This window comes from Mirounga leonina, unplaced genomic scaffold, assembly GCF_011800145.1.
Source record: "Mirounga leonina isolate KUSES-001 unplaced genomic scaffold, KU_Mleo_1.0 Mir_91, whole genome shotgun sequence".
NCBI lineage: Eukaryota > Metazoa > Chordata > Mammalia > Carnivora > Phocidae > Mirounga > Mirounga leonina.
In genome coordinates, this window is record NW_023270839.1 from 27605014 (window position 1) to 27626261 (window position 21248).

General features: G+C 39.9%; 1 protein-coding gene across 2 annotated transcripts in view; it reads right to left on the reverse strand.

Moving 5' to 3' along the window:
* The window catches only part of LEO1 (LEO1 homolog, Paf1/RNA polymerase II complex component), a 38184-nt gene extending 17147 nt beyond the window's left edge, over positions 1-21037 (reverse strand). Inside the window, exons 1-6 of one of the 2 annotated variants that reach the window (XM_034994387.1) lie at positions 20738-21037; positions 10698-11450; positions 8342-8446; positions 4764-4858; positions 3670-3815; positions 2830-2914 (exon numbers count right to left, since the gene is read on the reverse strand). In XM_034994387.1, the coding sequence (XP_034850278.1) occupies positions 2830-2914; positions 3670-3815; positions 4764-4858; positions 8342-8446; positions 10698-11450; positions 20738-20795 (1242 nt within the window). In that variant the 5' untranslated portion in view covers positions 20796-21037. Of the gene's footprint in view, positions 1-2829; positions 2915-3669; positions 3816-4763; positions 4859-8341; positions 8447-10697; positions 11451-12504; positions 12533-20737 lie in introns of those variants that run through there. The other variant, XM_034994388.1, reaches the window with a different exon arrangement.
* Positions 21038-21248: the final 211 nt, after the last annotated feature.

The window sequence follows — 21248 nt, forward strand, 5'->3', positions numbered from 1 at the left end:
TGATTCTTGATCTCAGGGTTGTGAGATCGAGCCCCACATTGGGTGTAGAGATTACTAAAATAAACTAAAAAATAAATAAATAAAAAAAATAACCATGAAGCCGGCTGATGAAAAAAATCAAATTCATTAATTAAATATGACATCATATCTGAGACTGTTTCGAAAGTCTGGATAAGGTGTGGTAGGGAATATAGATGAAGCAAGACTGTCCAACCTGATAACCACTGCAGTGAGTGATGGGTACATGAGAGTTCATTATACGGTTCTCACTATATTTGTAATGTGTTTAAAATTTTCCTTAATAAAAGGATAAAAACAATCTACACTATTCCTACTCTCCCTCTCACACAAAAAATATGCACACACATATAGGCCATTAGTGACTGAGAAGCCATTTTGAAAAATGCTATTATATAAAATGTTTCAAATTAGGGCGCCTGGGTGGCTCAGTTGGTTAAAATGTTTCAAATTATAATAATGCTAGGACAGGATATACTGCTAGGTCTTACCCTATTGGGATGAAAGACACAGTAAAGTAGCTTTAAAGATGGAGGACCTACAGAGATACATAAATAATAAGGAACCAGGTATAGTTTATTTTTAAAATTAATTAAATTTTTTTTTAGTACTCTCTATACCCAACGTGGGGCTCAAACCCACAACCTTAAGATCAAGCATCGCTTAACTCTTCCGACTGAGCCAGCCAGGCACCCTAGTTCCTTATTCTTCAAAGAATTAATTACACCACCGACTGACTCTCTAAGAACAGTCTTCCTAGGGGCACCTGTGTGGCACAGTCAGTTCAGCATCTGACTCCGTTTTGGCTCAGGTCATGATCTTGCAGTTGTGAGACTGAGCCCCCACGTCAGGCTCTGCACTCAGTGCGGACTCTGTTTCAGATTCTTTCTCCCTCTCCCCCACCCCTCCCTTCCCCACTTGTGTTCTCGCTCTCAAAAATGAATAAATAAAATCTTAAAAAAAAAAAAAAAAGGAACGCTCATCCTAGTCTCAGGAACATCACTCAAGAAACAAAGCGTCCAGGGTTATTTTCCATCACACACCAACGCTTTAAAAAACAGCAGTCTGTTACACATCGACCTTTGGTACTCTAAACACCAAGGTTTATATATATATTTTTAAAGAGTATTTATTTAAGGGGGGCAGTGAGCACATGAGCAGGGGGAGGGGCAGATGGACAGGGAGACAAGCAGACTCCCCGCTGAATGGGGAGCCCAATGTGGGGCTCAATCCCAGGACACTGAGATCATGACCTGAGCTGAAATCAAGAGCAGGATGCTTAACCGACTGAGGCACCCAGGTGCCCCTAAGCACCAAGGTTTTGGTGAGAGAAATGAGAATCTTTCTAATCTTTGATGCCTATACTAGTCTGATATTATATGGCCTGAAAATAGACATATTGATATTTGCTGCACCCTAATAGAAGGTAAAGCAGAAATGCAAAAATCAATAAAGAGTAAATGAGGAACACATTTTTTTTTTTTTAAAGATTTTATTTATTTATTTGACAGAGAGAGAGACAGTGAGAGAAGGAACACAAGCAGAGGGAGTGGGAGAGGGAGAAGCAGGCTTCCCGCAGAGCAGGGAGCCTGATGCGGGGCTCGATCCCAGGACCCTGGGATCATGGCCTAAGCCGAAGGCAGACGCTTAACGACTGAGCCACCCAGGCGCCCCTACCACATTAATTTATATAAATGATGAGAAATAATGAAAAGCAGAATATCAGAGGCACTGAAACAGGCATGAAAAACTCATACTGTTAACCCTATATCAATAGATACACATGCTTGAAGGAAAAATATAAGCGGGTGAGCTAATGGGGAAAGAGAAGAGGCAAGGAAAAGGACAGCAAAAAATAAATAATAGTCTAAGAACTACGCCTATTAATTCTGTGTCCTGGAGCAAGTTATTGGTGTCTATGAGAGGAAGGAGTAGTGGGGGGGGGGGGGAAGATGAAGGAGTAGTGAAATTTCACTGAAAAGCTTTGGAAGCCCACGCACTTTGGATAGAAACCATCTCGTATAAGGTTCTTTAGATACTTGTAGATCTATCACACTTGAAGAGATGGAATTATTCTAAAAATTCAGTCCCTGAATTCTAAGAATGCCAGACTGTTACTTCTTAACATTCAAACACCATATACAATATCCACTGAAAAAATGAAGTATTTACAGGAAATCTTTTGGATTTAAGAATTCAAAAAGCATAGCTCCAATTATAATACCACGAGTTCAACTGCTTCTCATTCTCTGGTACAACTCAGCTTTAAAGCATCTGCTTAACCTACATCTTCCTTGATTAAAGATTAGAGGTCCTTCACGGACAGAGAGCTAGTATAAGGTATCAAAGAGAAACATTAGTAGGAATGTAGTACAATAAAAATCTCTCCTAATAGTCAAAAAGAGCAACTGGAAGGCACTAGGAGTAGATTCTCCTTTTGTCTACGATTCTTCTATCACAGATCAAGGAGCCTGAAGGATTTCCTCTTGCAGGAAGTTGCTAGAACATGACCCACAGTACACACGGAGGTAGTCATTGTAAACACCAAACCACAGTGCTACTCACTCCGAAGGAAGAAGCTAGTAATCTGTTTAAAGCATCAAAATAGTGTAACAGTGGAAAAGATGGAAAAATGCTACTTTTACAGAGAAAAAGCTATATATTTTCTTCCTATGAATATTCTGAAAAGACAATTTGTTTGTAAAACAAAAAACATAAAAAAATCTTTTTTAAAAGCTCAAGTCTCAAGTGACTATCCCAGGCTTTATTTTACAAAAGAAAAAACTAAATGAGTACAGACTGGAAGAGTACCTTTAATTTTAACCTGGTTCGACCTTCTTCGTCCAGCATTTCCTCATCTTCAAATTCATCTTCATAATACTGAGGGTCAAAAGGTCTACAAAATGTTTTTAAAATAAACTTACTAATCATATTTCTAAGGAATATTATTACAGGTATATAATAACATCTCTATTAATAGACACTGTTACACTAAAAATCATAATTAAAAGTTAAAAATTAAAAGTCATAATGGTCAAATATCTTCATGTTCAACTTTAAGGAATTATTCAAACCTCTACACCTTCTTGAAAGTTGGTGTTAACACATAATGCTTGAAAGGTAAGGCTAAATAGGTAAGAGTAAAGAATACTTTTAGTAAGTCTTCCAAAGAACAGGCCACACATGCTCTAGCTTTCCACATCAGTTTGCCCAGAGAAAAAAAATTTAAATCTCACAACAGCTTGCATGTGACTTAGTGAATAACAGTCTTCAACACTAACTGTCCCAAACCGTTAGCTTTTCTAGATCCACAATGGCAGCTACAGTGTGCATTTGCAATTTCTCTAGCAAAGTTCGCCACTCTGGATTTCAGCTTTTTCAGGGCTGCACTAGTCAAAAACAACCAAAGGCTGGTGATTTCTGTTAATTCATAAGAAAGTATCAAACTGCTAAAAACAATTACAAGCATTAAGTCTCCTTTACCAATGGTCCATACTTTTTCCACCACAGGATATGCTTGATTTATTTTTTCAGAGACACATGGTGAGTTAACCATTTTGTGATTAGTCACCTTGTGTAAAATCAGAAAAATATCAACATTCCACATATTTCTATCCAACATCTAGAAACACTTTTAATTGACTCCCTTACCTGGGCTCTACACTGAGAAAGTTGGGTAGTTTAACAAAATATAAGTCGTTTCCTAAATCAGTGTTTACTTTGGGTATTTCTACTTCTATTCTGGTCTCAGGAATTGGCTCCTCCTCCTGTTGATCCTGAGGCAATCCATTTTCATCCTAGTAAAAGAGTCAATTTCAGAGCTTGAAAGAACTTTGGAAATGGTCTAGTCTAGCTCAACCTCCACACTTTAATGACTTAGGTAGACAAGAAGCATACTGAGACTTCGGAGCTAAAGCAGCCCTCAGTCTCTACACTACCCACCCAAGCCACCCACCAAAAACCAAAAGATGTCTTTTGTGATAATCTGTTTTCCACATATTCACCAACAAAAGTCACTCTGTCAATTAAAATCAGAGAAGATTTTCCACACAGCACACTTCTTGGCATGAACAAGAAAAACCCTAAAGATCAGTGGTTCTCAAATCACAAATCCTTGCAGTCTTGTCTCTTCAGGTGTGTCACCAACCTCTTGCTGGGCTGTTATTTCTTTTTCTTTGTTTTTACAACCAGTTTCTCCCAGTGGTAACATTTTTACAAACTATATAGTACAATATCACAACCAGGAGACTGACCCTGATACAATGAGATACAAAACATTTCCATCACCACAAAGATTCCTATCACCTTTTTCTATAGCTACATCCACTTCGTTCTTACCCTCATCCCTCCTTAATCTCAGGCAACCATTGATCTCTTCTCCATTGCTGTAATTTTGTCATTTCAAGTATACTATGCCAGGGGAATCATACAGCATGTAACCTTTTCGGACTGGCTTTTTCTCACTCTGCATACCCTGGAATTCCATCCAAGCTCTTGTGTATATCAATACGTCAATCTTTTTCATTGCTGACTAGTATTCCATGGTATGGATGTACCAGGGCGGCTACTTCTACTCCCCCTTATAAACAAGATTTCCCTACCTAAGAAAGCCATCTGTTTCTTGTATTTTCATACTGCAAATCAGTTGGCAACTTCCTCTTCTTGGCCTAACAGCAACCTGAAATCTCTGAAATGTCTACTTAGCCTTCAGTAAGGGCCCAGTTCACACTGGCAATTTTACTTACAACAGGCTGCCCTGGAGTAGGTGGTTTATCTTCTCCATCACTCCCTGACGATATATCATCTGCACCTCCAAACAGATCCATGGTTCCACTGTTATCTTTAATATTGAGGGAAAAGTCACAGTATTAGTATCTATAACAAAGGTTCTTCAAAGCTATCACTTCCACATATTCCCAAGGTTTCTGGACCAGGCACCAAGAAACCACCCAAGCACAACTCTGAACCTGGCTCTCAAAGATAGGACCAGAGAGCCTGTGGAGAGGGAAGGGGCAAATTCAGTGAAAAGCAAAACTTCACAGAAGACGTCTTTTTCCCTTCATTTACTGCAACCTTGTTCTTCCATTTTCCTTTACTTTCCGGGAGCCCAAATGTCCTCCTATAGTCTAGATACTCACATATGGGGCTTAAGCACTCAATACATGCCTATTCTCTACATACTCCCTCAAGTTTTAAAACTGCAGACCCTGGCCTACCACCTGAGGCAGAACTTCACCTAGGTTTGACAAAACAACAATAATTTGTAATAAACCAATAAACCAAGGTAGGGTAGAAGAGGGGGTAAAAAGAAAGATAGGAAGGTGGTCAGAAAGTAGACTGCTTGCAACTGGGATTATAGAAAAGTTACAATTATTGGCAATGACACAGTCTAGGATAAAACTAGGAGAGTGAGCTATTGAGACAAGGGGGAGGATAGATCACTGAAAAAGAAGAGACAACCTATTAGAATGGCCCAAATCCAGAATACCGACAACACCAAATGCTAGCAAAAATGTGGAGCAACAGGAACTCTCAATCACTGCTCATAGGAATGCAAAATGTTATGGGCACTTTAGAAGACAGCCTGGCAGTTTCTTACAAAACTAAACAAACTCTTACCATATGCTCCAACAATCATGCTCCTTGGTATTTACCCAAAAGAGTTGTAAGCTTATGTCCACACTAAAACCTACACACAGATGTTTATAGCAGCTTTATTTATAACTGCCAAAACTGGGAAGCAACCAAGATGTCCTACAGTAGATGAATGGATAAACTGGTACATCCAGACAATGGAATATTATTCAGTGCTAAAAAGAAGTGATTAAGCCAGGAAAAGACATGGAGAAAATATATATTTCTAAGTAAAAGAAGTCTATCTGAAAAGGCTACATTCTGTATGATTCCAACTATATGACATTCTGGAAAAGGCAAAATTAGAGAGACAGTAAAAAGATCATTAGTTGCCAGAGGTTAGGGGGAGGGAGAGATGAACAGGTAGAACACAGAGGGTTTTTACGGCAGTGAAACTACTCCATATGATACCAGATATGATACCATAATAATGGATATATGTGATTACACATATGCCCAAACACACAGAATGTACAACACCACAGTGAACCAGACTGAAGGGTAATATAAACTATGGGCCTTGGATGATATATGATGTATCAACATAGGTTCACTAGTTGTAACAAATGTACCACTCTGGTGGGGAATGCTGTTGATGAGGGAGATTATGCATGTGTGGAGGCAGGAGGTATATGGGAAATCTCTGTATCTTCCCCCAATTTCACGGTGAACCTTAAACCGCTTTAAAAAAATATTAATAATAAAGCCATAACAATTAAAAAAAAAAAAAAGCAGCGAGGAAGGTCAGGGTATTGAAAGTTCATCTATATGGTAAAATCAAAATGAAAACCCCACCCACAAACACTCTCCTGCCTCCCCCCTTCTTTTAAAGATTTTTATTTACTTGCCAGAGAGAGAGAGAGAGAAAGAGAGAGTGCACAAAAGCAGGGGGAGAGGCAGGTACAGGGAGAAGCAGGCACCCCGCTGAGCAGGGAGCCCGATGTGGGACTCGATCCCAGGACCCTGGGATCATGAGCTAAGCCAAAAACAGATGCTTAACCAACTGAGCCACCCAGATGTCCCTCCCCCGCACCTTTTTTTTAAGACTCATTTGAGAGAGAGGGCACACGCGCACGGGGGAGACAGAGTGGGAGAATCTCAAGCAGACTCTCCGCTGAGCATGGAGCCCCAACAAGGGCTCGATCTCAGGACCCTAAGATCATGAGCCAAAATCAAGAGTCAGACACTTAACCGACTGAGCCACTCAGGCGCCCCTCATATCCCTTCTTGATTCATTTTCTTCCTAGTTCTTATCACCATCTGACATACTATATATTTAACTTACTTCTTACGTTGTTGTCAACAACCTATCCTGACCCCAACCTACCCTGACCCCATCAGCATTTGAGTTCTACAGGGAAAAGGTCTTTATCTGTTTTGATCAATGCTACATTTCCAATGCCCAGAAGAGTACTACTACACAGTAGATTCTCAATAAATAACTGAATAAAATGAAAGAATGAATATATCTAATTCTCAACCCTCTAGGACGGTTAGCATCATCTCCCTTTTATACATCAGAAAACTGACTCTCTGAAAAATAAATAAAGCCTTTAAAAAAAGAAAAAAAGAAAGATGCCCGGGTGGCTCAGTCGGTTAAGCGTCTGCCTTCGGCTCAGGTCATGATCCCAGGGTCCTGGGATCGAGCCCTGCAACGGGCTCCCTGCTCAGTGGGGAGCCTGCTTCTCCCTCTCTCTCTGCCCTGATTGTGCTATTTCTGACAAATAAATAAATAAAATCTAAAAGAAAGAAAGAAAGAAAGAAAACTGAAGTGTAGTAAGTAATTAATTTGACCAAACTCATACAGCTAGAAAGTGGAGCCATGAAAATTCTAAGTGAGATCATCTGATTCCGAAGTCCGGGCACATAATTGCTAGCTGTCTTTAAGTGAATCCCAGAGCTTGCTCTTCTGCCAGCCCTCTCCTTTTCCTTCTAGCTGACCCTCTAATTACTTTAGTTGTAGTGTTACTTATAATTTATATAAGCTATTTAACATCGTCTAATTACCATTCAGCACAATGATGGTTGTGCATAATCAAACTATCAAAACTGTATTTGTAGAAACGTTTACGCTAACATCTTTATTGTATAGCAATCTGCCATTTGAAAGAGTCATACATAGAGATGTATAGGTAGATTTTTTATCCTTACAACAAACCTACTTTACCTAACCCTGGGTTTTTATGACAAATTCTTCATCTAACCCACAGCTTGAAGAATCAAGTTCTTTATGTGTTATTAACCTGTTAAGGACTTAAGAACAAGTTGTCCTGAAACTATCAGTATTCAAACTAAAGAATGGAGGTTACCACCTCAATCAGAGCCTCAGCCTCCTAGCAACACATTCATCTAACTATAAATGAAGCAGGAAAAAAAAAAAGAGGGGCTCTTTGCTGGCTCTGTTGGTAGAGCAGGAAACTCTTGATCTCAGGGTCATGAGTTCAAGCTCCGCACTGGGCAAAGAGCTTACATTTAAAAAAAGAAAAGAAGTAGGCTCTTCTTCAACTGATTAAGCACAAACAGTTTTTAATATCCATACAACCTCCCCGTGTACACTAAGTGTATGCACACTCCTCTGTGGGTCTTGCAGTCTGGGGTAAATGCCCAGAGTTGGCAGTGCGCTCTAGTTAAATGCAGAAAGAGAGACAGAAGTATATACATATGTATGTAAAAGAAGTAACTGGAATACCTTTTGGTACCTCAGTGTCACTATCTGCTTCTGAGTCAGAGGCAATTGCATTCTTGCGTTTCATTCGTAAAACTTCATCTTCACTATCACTGCCTCTTGCAGATTCTGTAAGAGTAGAATTAGAGGTTCTTCATAATCACAGTCATTTCTTAGCTTTGAATTATGTGCTTTAAAAGCAACCCTAGGGATAAACAAACTGTGGTATAGCCATGCAATGGAAAATTACTCAGTAACAAATACGAAGGAACTACGGATACATGTAACAATTTGGAAGAATTTCAAATGCATAATGCTAAGTGAAACAAGTCTAAATGAAAGAAAAAAGGCTACATACTATATGATTTCATTTTTCTGATGACATTCTCAAAAGAAACAAAACTACTGTGATAAAACAGATCAGGAGATGTCAGGGGATGGGGTGGAAAAAGGATGTGACTACAAAAGGGACAGAATGAGGGAGTTTTTTAGAGTGACAGAACTGTTCTGTGGTGGTGATTACACAAACATAGGCATTAACATTAACAGAACTGTACATACACATACAGACTATAGTTAATTTAAAACTAAAACTCATTAAAGGAACACTGATTTCTATAAGCAGAAAATTTTGATAGAATGAGAAAAGTAGTACTAAACTTATGACCAAATTTATAGGACTCATTACAAAAAAAAGGAAAAAAGAGGTAAAAATATTGCAATGGAAGAGACAAATACAGTTTACCCTTGAACAACATGGGGAGTAGGCGCACAGACCCCCCACCAAACACACAGAGTCAAAAATCCATGTTTGACTCCCCAAAAACAACTACTTATACCCTACTATTGACTGGAAGCCTTCCCAATAACATAAATAATAGGTATTTTATATCTGTATTACACATTGTGTTCTTACAATAAAGCTAGAAAAAAAGAAAATATTAATGAAATCATAAAAGTACATTTACAATAATGTACTGCATTTAATGAAAAAAATCCACATATAAGTGGACCCACATAGTTCAAACCCATGTTGTTCAAGGGTCAACGGTATAACATATCTCTGGATGGTACAATTATCTAATTGTAAACTTTAAGAAAATCACCGTCCATCTAGGTAAGAGTTAAGCAGAATGCCCAGCTATAAGATTCCCTACCATAACCCTAGTCTTATGTTACTCTGCTAGTATTGGGGAAGTAATGCATGAGCCTTAATGATTCTGCTACCAGTAAAAATAACTCTACCCAGAACCAGTTACTGAATACTTATCGTAGCCCAGTAGTCTAGATAGATCTATATCCATCTCTCCAAATTTTCTGGCCTCCTCTCCTAAATAATGCCAAAATGTGGTCTTGAAAGCTATCCTGTGAGGTAAGTATTACAGGGTTAAAGACTTCCTCCCCCATATATAAGCTAAGATAGGATCAATATGTAATTATAATCAGTCACCTATGGAAATGAAACAATCCAAGAATTACTTGAGGAAGAATTCTAACCTAATCAAGATTACTTCTACAATACAAAGAAATAAGACCTCTAAATTTCTTTAATATTCTATATGAAGAATGTGTTAACTTGAGAAGAACAGTATAAATGGACATTATAAAAAGGGGACAAGAAGCCAAAGTATGGCTACGTGTTTCCTGTAGTCTCTAAGGAATGAATATTCTGACCCAAGCACATCTCTCTAGGAGGATGCATGTATCAAGCTACATAGCACACTGAGGTCAGCCAGCCATGTTTTCATTTTCTGGATGTTATACTTCCCAGGCAACCTCCTGATACTATCATTTGGCATCCAGTGTCAATTTTCCCCAAGGGCAAGAGAGAAATAACTGATCCTCCTGAAACAAATAATTCTGCAATTTGATTTTTATAAATTAGTTTGTTATGCATTTGATTAGTCTGAGTGAACTCCCTGGAGCCTAATTACCTCTGGATGATCAAATTTTGGATCTCAAAAAACTGAGCTGAAACATGGTATTTACACCTCAGTACAGCTACCCTATGGAGCTATTTCATAGGCATTGGTTTTTTTCCCCAGGCAAATCTATTCTCACCTGAGGCATGCTTCTCAGTTATCCACCAAAATGGAACCAACTCTATTCATTATCTAGCTACTCAAGCACCATACATCTTTCTCTTAGGCTGTCCTCTTTTTTTTCTTCTTGACCTATCAATTAACAAATGAAGGGGGTAGAAATAATAAATGCATTACAAAAAATTTTTTAAAGCAAAATATACACTTAGAAAAGACTGAAATGGAGGGATAGAAGAGAAAAACAGGGCACTAAAGGTGGGAACGCAGAAAGAATAAATGGGCCACTGCTGCATCTGGGTGCTTCTACTAAACCATTCTGGCTCTCCTAAATGCATTACCTGATTTATGATCCTGCTCCTCTTCATCATCTGAATGCCTGTGTTCTTCATCTGAGGCCTGTGGCCTTTCATCATCAGAATTTTGCATTTTCTCCTCATCAGACATCTGTGGCCGTTCTTCATCATCAGAATTTTGTTTCTCATCATCATTATCAGAAGCTACGGGCCGTTCATCCTCAGAATTAGCCTTCTCCTCCTCAGACAGTTGTCTCTCATCATCTGAAAGCTGAGGCCTGTCCTCATCATCTGTGTTCTGCATTTTCTCATCATCATCAGAATTCTGCAGTTTATCTTCATCAGATCCTTGTGCCCTCTCCTCATCATCAGAATTTTGCATCTTTTCATCATCTGACTGGTCACTTTTATCTTCTCTGTCCCATTTTTCATCATCTGAATGTGCTTTTTCAGAACCTTCTGCTTCTGAGTGATGGCTCCCTCCATCTGACCTATGACCTTCATCTTCATCATCATTATGGGCTTCTGATCCACTATGCTGATCTACATCTGAGGGGTCATTGTCTTCATGGTCAGAATGCTCAGAAGCTTCTGATCTATTGTCTGATCTTTCAGACTGATTATCACTCCCACTGTGATGTGAAGCTCCCTCATCCTCACTGTCATCTCCAAACAGTTCCTTATTACTTGGCTTTCCTGAATCACCCCTTTCATCTTGATCGCTTTCACTTCCAGAGGCATTACTGCCAGAGGCAACATTCTCTTGATCAGAATCCGAGTCTGATCCAGAATCAGAATCTATGAGATCACAAACACAGGGTGATGTCAGTGAAAAAGGCAGAGTAAAGAACACCAAAAGTCAATCTCAACATAAAATTAACTTAAAAACATGTAAAAACTGTCAGAATCAATTTTCTCTCTACTCAGGAAACTAACCAAAAGTTGTAGGAACCGGGGGAATGCTTAACAAGCAAAACCAGCTGAATCGCAGTAAAACTTCAAGGTGTTTTAACTTACCCCATTCCTCCACCTCAACCCCCAGCTCCATAATGCCTTAAAGACAGCCCACATTTCTGGTACATGAACCACTACTAGGAGGAGGCACCTCATTCACAAAGAACCATGGTTGTTAATTTTGATCTGCTTGGTGGATCACTGAAGGACTGGCTCAAAGGGCTGACTTAAGCTCACTTAGGACTTTCTCAGGGCTGAGGCAATACCTTGGAATGTTTGTCAAAAACATTTATAGGTGAATGTATTAGTTGCCTCTGCCTGGGACAATGGATAGTAGTTGGGGCAAGTAATAAACTAAAAAGCAGGAAAGGCTGGAGAATTACATAATATGGGGAGTAAAGGCGTTTAAAAGCTCTCACATATTACTAGAGATCTGGAAGGCCACACAGTTGCCCGGGGCTGTGCACATGCTCAGGAAAGAATTGAGAGGGCACTAAGCTCTCACTTCTGGCTGACCTTCAGGCTCTGCACAAGCAAGGAATGAAGGCAAAAACAGGTTGTAAACTGCCTCTCTGCAAAGACTGGGAAGTTTTTTTGTTTTGTCTTTTTTTTTTTTATTATTGTTTTTGATTCTAGGCATTTAAGGAAATCTCTGTCCAATCACAAGCTGACCACTAAGTTAATAGGACAGATTTTAGTGGCCACACACAACAAAGATCGTGGACTTTACTGAATTAATTTAAAAGAATCACTAAACAATAACTACTATAACAAACAGCAACAACAAATCCTGAGGGGAGAATGTGATTTCCTGAGTTGCCACATTATAATACTCAAAATGGCCAGTTATTAACAAAAAAGTAGGGGTGCCTGGGTGGCTCAGTCGTTAAGCATCTACCTTCGGCTTGGGTCATGATCCCAGGGTCCTGGGATCGAGCCCTACATCGGGCTCCCTGCTGGGCGGGAAGCCTGCTTCTCCTCTCCCTCTCCCTCTGCTTGTGTTCCCTCTCTCGCTGTGTCTCTGTCTGTCAAATAAATAAATAAAATCTTTTTTTAAAAAAAAGTATAAAGAAATGTAAAGAAACAAGGAAGTATGGCCCATACGTATGAAAAAAAGGCTAGAAATTGTCCCTGAAGCCCAGACAATGAAAATGTTTTACCAGATAAAGAATATCAATAAAAAGACAGATATTTAAAAAAAAAAAAAGATTATTTTAAAAGAGCTAAATAGAAATTCTGGAGTTGAAAAATACAATAAATGAAGTGAAAATTTCACTAAAGGAGCTAAACAGCAGATGTAAGCAGGGAGAAGAATCAGCAAACTTTAAAACAGGTCAATTAAGATCAAAGGAGGAACAGAAGAGAAAAAAATTAAGAAAAATGAATAAAATCTAAAAGATTTGTGGGATACCATCAAGTGTACCAACATATACATAATGGGAGTCCCAGAAGAACAGGGGCAGAAAGATTATTTGAAGAAATAATGGCCAGATACATCCCAAATGTGATGAAAGACATTCAAGAAACTCAGTGAATGTCAAATAGGATAAAGTTAAAGAGATCCACACCCATATACTTCATTATCCAACTGTTACACACACACACACACACAAAATGCTGAAAGCATCAAAAGAAGCAACTTGTCCCATACAAGGAGTCCTGGATAACAATGATTTCTCATCAGAAACCATGACATATTCAAAGTGCTGAAAGAAAGACTGTCAACCAAGAATTCTATTCCCAGCAAAACTATACTTCAGAATGAAAGTGCTATGAGTGACATAAGAAGAAATAGATAAATTGGACTTCTTCAAAAAGAAAACCTTCTATTCAACAAAAGACATCATCAAGAAACTGAAAAAACTATCAAAAGAATGGGGGGATATATTTGCAAACCATGTATCTGCTGTCTAGTATCCAGAATATATAAAGAATATTTACAACTCAACAACAAAAAGGCAACCCAGTTAAAAAATGGACAGAAGACTTGAAATGACATTTCTCCAAAGTAATATATACAAATGGCCAATGAGCACATGAGAAGTTGCTCCACATCATTAGCCATTAGGAAATGCAAATTGAAACCACAATGAGATACCACTTGACACCAACAGGGATGGCTACATTAAAAAAAGAAAAAATGTGGAGGTGCCTCGGTGGCCCAGTCGGTTTAGGGTCCAACTCTTGATCTCAACTCAGGTCTTGATCTCAGGGTGGTGAGTTCAAACCCTGTGTCGGGCTCCATGCTGGGCATGGAGGCTACTTAAAAAGAAAAAAAAAAGGTAAACTCAGTGTTGCTGAGGATGTGAAAAAAATAAAACTCTCGAACATTGCTGGTAGTAACGTAAAATGGTCCAGCTGCTGTGGAAAATGGTTTACTTACTTGTTCCTCAAAAAGTTAAACAAAGAATTGCCATAAGACTCAGCAACTCCACCCCTATGTATATACTCAAGAGAACTGAAAACAGGCACTCAAATATTTGTACACAAATGTTCACAGCAGCACTATTCAAACAGTCAAAAGAGGGAAACATTGTAAATATCACAGAATTGCTCACTTTAAAATGGTAATTTTATGTTATATGAATTTCACCTCAATAAAAACAAATTTGCAAAATTAAGATATTCCCAGATAAACAAAAACGGTTGCTAGTAGGCCTGCCTCCTAAAGGAAACCCTTCTAGCTGAAATAAAAGGACAGTAATTTGAATCCACATGAGGAAATAAAGAACAACAGTAAAGGTAACTAAAAAGGTAATTATAAAAGTCAACATCAATGTATTTCTGGTAACTCCTTTTTTAATTAGGTTTAAAACATAGTAACATAAAACAGTTATAAAACCACATTACTGGGAAGACAGTGTATAAAGATATAATCTGTGACAATAACATAACGGCAAGAGAGAATGAGCTATGTAGAAAAAAATGTTTCTGTATACTACTAAACTTAAGTAGGTATTAATTCAAAATAGCTTATTATAAATTAAGATGTTATCACCAAAGTAACTAAGAAAACTAAAAACTATACAAAAAAAAATAAACAGGAAGGAAATCAACAGGACCCTAAAAGAAAGTCAGTCTTAAAAGATGAAATAATATAGGAACTGAGGAACAAAAAAAGATATGACACATAGAAAATAGCAAAATGGGGGCACCTGAGTGGCTCAGTCAGTTAAGCGTCTGCCTTTGGCTCGGGTCATGATCCCAGAGTCCTGGGATCCAGCCCCACATCGGGCTCCCTGCTCTGCAGGAAGTCTGTTTCTCCCTCTCCCTCCGCCCACTTGTGCTCTCTCAAAAAAGTAAAGAAAATCTTAAGAAAAACATAGCAAAATGGCATAAGCCCTTATTAGTAATCATTTTAAATGGAAATGGATTAACTTCAATGAAAAGGCAGAAATTGGCAGAATTTTAAAAATGATCCATCTATGCTTTCTACAAGGGTTTCACTTTAGAACCACATACCCAAATAGGTTGAAAGTGAAAAGATGAAAAAAGATATTTCATGTAAATAATAACCAAAAGAGAGCTATAGTAGTCATACTAATATTAGACAAAATCTTTTTTTTTTTTTTTTAAAGATTCTATTTATTTATTTGACAGAGAGACAGTGAGAGAGGGAACACAAGCAGGGGGAGTGGGAGAGGGAGAAGCAGGCCTCCCGCTGAGCAGGGAGCCTGATGCGGGGCTCGATCCCAGGACCCCAGGATCATGACCTGAGCCAAAGGCAGACGCCCAACCGACTGAGCCACCCAGGTGCCCCAAAATAAATCTTTTTTTAAAGATTTTTTATGCATTCATGTGAGACAGAGAGAAAGAGCAGGGGAGAGAGACAGAGGGAAAGGGAGAAGAAGACTCCCCGCTGATATGGGAGCCCAATGCGGGGCTCAATCCCAGGACCCGGAGATCATGACCTGAGCCAAAGGCAGATACTTAATCATCTGAGGCACCCAAGCGCCCCTGGACAAAATAAATCTTCAGACAAAATTGTTACAAAATAAAAAAGGGCATTATGAAATCAAAAAAGTGTCCATCTGACATGAAGATATAACAGGTATATAGGCACCAACAGAAAAAGTGCTCAACATCACTCGGCATCAGGGAAATACAAATCAAAACCTCAATGAGATACCACCTCACACCAGTCAGAATGGCTAAAATTAACAGGTCAGGAAACGATGGATGTTGGCGAGGATGCAGAGAAAGGGGAACCCTCCTACACTGTTGGTGGGAATGCAAGCTGGTGCAGCCACTCTGGAAGTTCCTCGAAAAGTTGAAAACAGAGCTACCCTACGATCCAGCAACTGTACTACTGTTTACCCCAAAGATACAAATGTAGTGATCTGAAGGGGCACGTGCACCCCAATGTTTATAGCAGCAATGTCCACAATAGCCAAACTATGGAAAGAGCCAAGATGTCCATCGACAGATGAATGGATAAAGAAGATGTGGTATATATATACAATGGAATATTATGCAGCCATTAAAAAAAAAAATGAAACCTTGCCATTTGCAATGACGTGAATGGAATTAGAGGGTATTACGCTAAGTGAAATAATTCAATCAGAGAAAGACATGTATCATATGATCTCACAGATATGAGGAATTTGAGAAACAAGACAGAGGATCATAGAGGAAGGGAGGGAAAAATGAAACAAGACAAAACCAGAGAGGGAGACAAAGCATAAGAGAGTCTTAATCTCAGGAAACAAACTGAGGGTTGCTGGAGTGGAGGTGGGTGGGAGGGATGGGGTGGCTGGGTATGGACACTGGGGAGGATAAGTACTATGGTGAGCACTGTGAATTGTGTAAGACTGATGAATCACAGACCTGTACCCCTGAAACAAATACATATGTTAATTTAAAAAATTTAAAAAAAACCCACACACGTATAGGCACCTAAAAACAAAAACTGACAGAACAAAGGGAAAATAGTCCAAAAATAATACTTGGAAACTTCAATACCCCAACAGTAAGAGCCAGAACTAGACAGAAGATGAATGAGGAAACAGAGGACCTAAACACTATTAAGCAACCAGACATAGAGATAACAATAGAATACTCCACCACCACCAGAGCATACATTCTTCCCCCAAAGTGCACATTGAACATTCTCCAGGATAGACCATATGTTAGGACCCAAAACAAATCTTAATACATTTAAGAAGGTTGAAAACACATGAAGTATCTTTTCTGACCACAATGGAATGAAACTGAATTCAGTACCAAAGGAAAACGGGAAAATGAATATATGGAAATTAAACAATGCACTCAAACAATCAAGGGCTCAAAGAAGAAATCACAAGGGAAATTAAAAATATTTTCAGATAATGAGAATACAGGACACCAAAAGGTAAGGGATGTAGAGAAAGCAGCGCTGAAAGGGAAATCTATAGCTGTAAACACCTACATTTTTTTTTTTTTTAAAGATTTTATTTATTTGACAGAGAGGCACAGCGAGAGAGAGGGAACACAAGCAGGGGGAGTGGGAGAGGGAGAAGCAGGCTTCCCACGGAGCAGGGAGCCCGATGCAGGGCTCGATCCCAGGACCCTGGGATCATGACCCGAGCCAAAGGCAGACACTTAACGACTGAACCACCCAGGCGCCCCTGTAAACACCTACATTAAAAAACAAAAGGGGAGCCTGGCCAGTTTAGTCGGTAGAGCATGGAACTCTTGATCTCGGAGTCATAAGTTCAAGCCCCACGTTGGGCACAGAGCTTAAAAAGAAAAGAAAAGAAAACTTTCAGACTGATAACCTAACCTTTCACTTTAAGGAACTAGATAAAGAAAACTAAACCCAAAGCAAGCAGAAGGAAAAATAAAGATTAGAGCAGAAATAAATGAAATTGAGAAGAGAAAAATAAAAGAATCAATGAAACAAAAAGTTTGTGCTTTGAAATACTAACACAACTGACAAACCTTTAGCCAAACAGACCAAGAAAAAGATGACTCAAATTACTGATAGTGGGAACATTAATACCAACCTTACAGAAATAAGGATTAAAAGAGAATACTATAAACAATCCTATGCCAGCATATTAGATGATCTAGATGAAATGGATTAATTCCTAGAAACAGACTACCAAAACTGATTCAAGACAAAATAAAAAATCTGTGAAGACCTGTAACAAGTAGGGTTTGAATCAGTAATCAAAAAATTTCCAACAACACGGGGCACCTGGCTGGCTCAATTGGTAGAGCATGTGACATGACTCTTGATTTCAGGGTCCTGAGTTCAGGCCCCATGTTGGGTGTGGAGCCTACTCAAAAAAAAAAAAAAAAAAGAAAAGAAAAGAAAAGAGGGGCGCCTGGGTGGCTCAATCCTTGGGTGTCTGCCTTCAGCTCCGGTCATGATCCCGGGGTTCTGGGATCGAGCCCCGCATCAGGTTCCCTGCTCCACGGGAAGCCTGCTTCTCCCTCTCCCACTCCCCCTACTTGTGTTCTCTCTCTTGCTGTGTCTCTCTCTGTCAAATAAATAAAATCTTTAAAAAGAGAAAAAATCCAACAAAGAAATGCCCAGGACCAGATGGTTTCACTGGTGAATCCTATCAAATGTTTAAAGAATTAATGCCTATCCTCAAAGTCTCCCAAAAACTTGAAGCAAAAGGAACACTTCTTAACTTATTCTTTGAGACCAGCATTACCCTGATACCAAAGTCAGGCAGGATGTCACACAAAAAGAAAACTACAGACCAATACATCTTATGAATACAAATGCTAAAATACTAAACAAAATACTAGGAAACTGAACCCAGCAGCACATTAAAAGGATATACACCATGACCAAGTGGGAGTTATCCTAGGAATACAATGGTGGTTCAACATTAATATGACCATACTAACAGAATAAAGGAAAGTGAGCATCTTAATTGATGCAGAAAAGGCATTTGACAAAATCCAACACCCTTTCATGATAAAACTACTCAACAGACTAGGAACAGAAGGGAATTTCCTCAACCTGATAAAAGCCATCTACAAAACCCCACAGCTAACGTATGTAATTGTGATAGCACGGATGCTTTCTCCCTAAGATCAGGAACAAGACTAGGATGTCCATTCTCACCACTTCTATTCAACATTGTACACAAAGTTGTAGCTGGGGCAATTAGGCAAGAAAAAGAAATAAAACTACCCAAATTAGAAAGGAAAAGGTAAAATGATCTCTATTTGTAGATGACATGATCTTATATGTAGAAAATCCTAAAGAATGCACACACACAAAAAACAATTACAGCTAATACAGTCAGCAAGGTTGCAAGGTACAAGACTGATGAACAAAAATCAGTTGTATTTCTATACATTAGCAATGAACAATCCAAATATGAAATTAGGGTAACAAATTTGCCTGCAATAGTATCCAAAAGAATAAAATACTTAGGAATAAATTTAACTCAGGAGGTGCAAGACAAACAATTAAAGCTACAACATTGTTGAAAGAAATTAAAGACACCTGGCACAATTACACATAGAAGAAACACGCTGGGCCTAGGTAGAGATTCTACCTATTGTTATGGCAAGAAATTTGTCAGGTGTAGTTATTTTCCACAACTCTCTTAGTTATTATCTCTATCATTACTGAATAATGAAATATGCTAGGCCTAACCGGAATTACCCTGTCACATCCGTACTACCTTCAAGACCAATAGCAACCTTCGAGGACAGATTTGGAAGTAAATCCTATCATATCCTATTACCTAATGAGAACATGGAAGAAAGCAGCAACAGACTCACAAGAAAGTAAAACATGAAGCCCAGAGAGCAACCACCTCCATACGTCACTACCCATACACTGAGTTTGCAATAGGAAAGCAATGCAGGGTACACTTACTAAACTACTGCTTCTACCCATCCAACTATTTATCAAATATGTATTAAACATCCGTCTAAGCTGGTGGGGCAAGAGGAGACAATCTTTTCATCATTCTAACCCCAACACCTAGCAAAGTAACTGAAACATAATATGGGGATCAATAAGTACTGAATGAACAATTTCATGATAGTGAGTCATGGGAGAGTTCACATGGAACTGTGCCTTGAAAGGCAAAAGGGAGACAAGTAAAAATGAGGGGAAAATGAAAACATTAACAAAGATAATGGAACAAGAGTATACAGGACTCTATACTTCCAGACTCATCCTGACTAGAAGCTCCTGGACGCGCATCTCGATGGACCCCTCACTTTACATTTCCACCTAATGCTCCCTTCACTACACTCTTTAAAAACAAAACAAAACAAACAAACACAATAAATTGGAGTTAGAGGGAAAAAGAGCAACCTCAATAACGTACTTTGCTAAGGAAAAAAGTAGATCGGTTACTTCGAGCCTGGAGGGTTGCAAGAATTCTGAACTTGGTCTTGGGCGCTTTCTCGCTTCAAATTAACTCTCGTTCACATCTCAAACTCAAACTATCTACAGTCCTTGCGCCAGAAATATTTCCATGCACCAATTATCATTCATTTCATCAACAAATCCTTTCTCTCTCCTCTCCAAACACTGATCCCATACGCTCTCCAGTCTAATACCATAGACTCAAGAAATTCCCGTTTCTGCACAGGCTCTCAGAAGACACATTGTCTCCGGTGCGTAACGCCTATGTACAGTCCTATCGCGGTATCCTGCCAGTCTTGCTCACCCAGACATTTCAAACTCCGCATCACGCTACACTCTGCCTTCGATCAAGTGGCTTTTCCCAGCCCCTCTGTGAATTCATCCATCCCAGCCCCATATTCCCGAGCACCTAATGTCCATTCATTCACAAACAGCTCTTACTTGCGCTAGCCTCTGCAAGACAGGACAGGGCTGGACCCCAAGGTTCCTACGCGGGCTGCGCAGGCTCGCCCGCGCCGCCACCCCTGCCCCGCGCCGCACTCCTCCCCACACGCTCCCAGGCACCGCATGCTCCACGGACACCAAGAGCCCCGAGGCTCACACTGTTTGTCCCTCCATGCCCGCCAGCCCTGGGAGGCTGGTACCGCCGGGAGTGCAGGGGGCGCTGGGGAAGGAGTGGAGGAAGCGGCACCACTGGTCCGCAGTGCCTGCGGGTTCGCAGACCCGGAACTGGACCGCCGTCGGGCTCCCGCCGCAGAAGCCCCTACACGCACCCCCTCCCCTGAAGCCCAACCGATCCCACCTTTACGCTCAGCATCGCTGTCGGCGTCGCTCCCGAAGAGGTCCTCCATATCCGCCATTGCCCCGCACGTCTCCCCTGCCTCGGCTGGGGGCGGCTCCGCGACTGTTTTTACGGCACGGAACCAACGAAACGCGACAGTGTCGCAAAGATTCGCTAAAATCTTCCTTTCCTTCTGTGACCTGTTTTCCCCTGCAGTTGAAACCTATACTTGTGCACTGTTACACGTCTACACCGGGGACAAATTCTGCCCTTTCCGTCGATATCTGCTTCGGTTTGCAAGGACTCTCGCCGAGGGTGGGGCGTCCCCCGTCTGGGTGTCCGCGGAGTGGGTGGTGCTGGAGCCTCTCGGCTCAAGGGCCTCAGACCGAGCCAAACCTGCCGCGAGTCAGGCCTGAAGTCCTTTGTCTCATATTGACCAGCTGTTCTCAAACGGTTGCGAGCCCCAAAGCGCTTGTCGTGTAGGTTATATCCATTGCTATTTACCGTGTTAGTAATTAAAGCAATTAATTAT